Genomic DNA, 3,251 nt, shown 5'->3' with positions numbered 1-3,251 from the left:
CTCCGCCAGCCAATCGCTTCCCAGCGCCGCGGCCACGGCCCGCCCCGCCCGGGACTGGAGGAGGAGGAGGAGGAGGCGGCTGAAGCCGAGGAAGCGGCGGGCCAGAGCGCGGCGGCGCCCTTCTTCCTCCGCCAGTGCCCGGCTGCGGCGGCGCCAAGGAGAGGGGAAGGTGAGCCAGCCTCCTGCCCCGCTCGCTGCTTGTCTGTCTGTCTCCACGGCACGGGGAGGAAGAAGAAAGCCCCCTCGCGGGAGTTGCTGCTCCCGCTTTCCAAGCTGGAGCAGGTTTCTGCGGGTGGTGGGAGGCCGGCCTGCCTGGGGCGCAGCCCCTGGGAGGGAGCCTGTGCTTGCCAAGCAGTGCCCATACTCAGCCTTGGGCCCTGTTTTTGGAAAGCGCCTCTGAGCGCGTGCAGAGCGCCTCCTCGCTGTGATCTCTTGTTGATCCGAGGCCTGTGTGGCCGGAGCTGGGTCCCAGGGAGCTCCTTGGGGGCTGCCTGCTTCCCAAGTGTGCGAAGGAAGGCAGCCTGAAACGCAGAGGGACCTAGGAGGGATTGGGGAGAAGAGTTTCGAAGAAGTCAGTGAGAGAAAGTGTCCCTGAGCTCGTGCAGAGTGCCTCTGCTGCTCTAGGAGTATTGCTCCGTGGGCAAGGTGACCCAAATGCCAGCCTTTTCCAGCATCTAGAATTGGCCACGGCACACGTGCAGTGCGCTTGTGCAGAGTGCTTTTCTCTCACCACTATATAAGCAAGCTATAATTGAAAAGGGGAGGACAGGTTTTCCCTGGGTCTCCGAGGGAGGGAGTGGGAGCTCAGGCTGGGTGTTAGCTAAGCTCACCCTTCTGCAGCAACGATATGGAGGCAAAGAAGGCAGGAGACTGGGGTGGGAGACAGGGACCCATCTTCATTTTTTGCCCCAGGGCCCACTACAACTTTGTCATGCCCCTAAATAAACCCAGCCGGCTGTTCACATTAGGAGTTAGGACAGAAAAGATCTTAGTTCAGAAATCAAATGCAGTAAAAGCTTCTTTGAATACGGAACTTACATAAGAACAGCTCTGCTGGATCAGGCCCAAGGAAGCCCATCTAGTCCAGCATCCTGTTTCCCAGGCTCACAGATGCCCCTGAGAAGCCCACAGTCAAGAGCTGAGGGCATGCCCTCTCTCTTGTTGTTGATCCCCTGCAACTGGTTTTCAGAGGCCTCTTGCCTCCAAGGCTAGAGGTGGCCTGTAGCTGCCAGACTAGTAGCCATTGATAGACCTGTCCTCCATGAATTTGTCTAAGACCCTTTTAAAGCAGTCGAAGCTGGTGGCCATCACCACACCCCAGGGCAAAGAATTCCATAGATTAATTATGTGCTGTGTGGAAAAGTACTTCCTCTTGTCGGTCCTAAATTTCCCAACCTTTAGTTTCATGGGATGACCTCAGATGCTGTAGCCTAGCCTCATAACGAAGGCGCACCTATTGCTACATGGTGCCCTATAATTTTGGAGGGAGGAAGCATTAGGTCAATAGGTGGAGGATTAGTCAATAGAAGGTCACTAGCCTTAATACGGTGTTTCTGTATGTAGTTGTAAGGAGGATTGCAGAGATAATGTATGTGAAGTGCTTGGAATTCCCTAAAGCACTATAGATAGCTTAAGGAGTTGTATTATGGCCTAAATGGAGACAATACTGTATAGTTCTGCCTGCCAGATGCTGTGAACCCATGAGCGGAGATGGAGATTTGCCATCTTGTCTTGCTGATTTTCTGTGGGAGGAGTTTCCGGTATGGTCAACTCTGCCCTTGCAAACTGCTGCAGTGGATATGTGTTGGGGGAAAGAGAAGGAAATGGGCTCAACAGCGGTCTAGAATTTCAGGTCTCCGTTGAAGGGGAATGCCTGTGACTGGTCTGTGTTTCTTCCCCCAGCTGAGAAGCAAACTGTTGGATTGGTGTGGACAACTTGTGTCCCTTCCAGCTGACACAAGTTCCAGAGCTCAGAGGTGTAGCTGCAGAAGCATGGCTTCTTCCAAGCCTTTGGCCAGGTTCTGGGAGTGGGGCAGGAACATCATCTGTGTGGGAAGGAATTATGCTGACCATGCCAAAGAGATGAAGAACGCCATTCCCATGGAACCCCTCTTCTTCCTCAAGCCCTCCTCGGCCTACGTCAGGGAAGGCTCTCCCATCGTCCAGCCTTACTACTGCAACGTGCTGCACCACGAGGTGGAACTGGGGGTGGTGATCGGGAAGAGAGCTCAGGCAGTTCCCCAGGAAGCGGCAATGGAGCATGTGGCAGGCTACGCCCTCTGCTTGGACATGACTGCCAGGGATACCCAAGACGAGTGTAAGAAGAAAGGGCTTCCTTGGACCCTGGCCAAAGGATTCAGCACCTCCTGCCCAGTCAGTGACTTTGTGCCCAAGGAGAAAATCCCAGATCCGCACCAGCTGAAGATCTGGCTGAAGGTCAATGGCGACTTGCGGCAAGTTGGGGACACGTCAACCATGATCTTCACCATTCCCTACATCATCCACTACATCAGTGCAATCCTCACGCTGGAAGAAGGTGACATCATTCTTACCGGGAGCCCCAAAGGGGTGTCTGCTTTGCATGAGAATGATGAGATAGAAGCTGGGATCCAGGGGGTTCTGAGCATGCGGTTTCGGGTCGCAGAGCAGAAATGCCGGCCTTGATGTGGGGTGTGCCTATTCTCACAAGATGGGGGCCCTTTTCTTGTGGGGATAGGAAAGAATGGAGGCTGAGCTGCTCCTTTTATGGCCAGCCTATCTGGGTTCTCTTCTCCAGAGGTAGAGACACAGAGATCTCATCTTGCTGGGCATCAGAGACAACCGTTATTCCCCTTCAGCTGCTGTCCTCTTTTGCAGGAGGACAGACAGGAGGATAGTTGAGTCTCTTGTACTCTGGTTTTCTTCAAAACCTTAAATCTGGTAATAAAAAAATCTTTGTGACCTTTCTTAAACACAGCCAAAGAATGAAGACATTTTCTGCCATGCTAGACTGTGCAACCCTGCCCCCCCCGCCAAAAAAAACAACTCTGGAAATTAATGTGATGAAAGTCAGAAAGTATTTTTCAATGAGGTCTGATGGAATTAAATGTGATTAATGAAATGACTTAATGAACAGTTGATGGCTTTCTATGTGCCTTAATAAATACCAAGCATTTGGAATTTTCTTTTGTGCCTGTTGTTTCTGAAACAAAAAAGCATCTAGGGATTAGCAGATTCCAGAGTTCAGAGTGCTTCCTCAGTATCTTTACAAC

The 3,251-nt window shown here is 52.3% G+C and overlaps 1 protein-coding gene across 1 annotated transcript; it reads left to right on the top strand.

Moving 5' to 3' along the window:
- Window positions 1-14: 14 nt before the first annotated feature.
- Window positions 15-3,163, top strand: FAHD1 (fumarylacetoacetate hydrolase domain containing 1). The gene is made up of 2 exons (XM_053277117.1): window positions 15-169; window positions 1,903-3,163. Exon 2 carries the CDS (start codon window positions 1,993-1,995, stop codon window positions 2,662-2,664), a length of 672 nt encoding a protein of 223 aa, XP_053133092.1. The 5' UTR covers window positions 15-169; window positions 1,903-1,992; the 3' UTR covers window positions 2,665-3,163.
- The last annotated feature ends 88 nt before the right edge of the window (window positions 3,164-3,251 follow it).

The sequence above is a fragment of the Hemicordylus capensis genome, chromosome 13, assembly GCF_027244095.1.
Source record: "Hemicordylus capensis ecotype Gifberg chromosome 13, rHemCap1.1.pri, whole genome shotgun sequence".
In the NCBI taxonomy this organism is placed as follows: Eukaryota; Metazoa; Chordata; class Lepidosauria; order Squamata; family Cordylidae; genus Hemicordylus; species Hemicordylus capensis.
The sequence above is the reverse complement of the archived record's forward strand: the minus strand, read 5'-3'. Positions and strand labels throughout refer to the sequence as shown.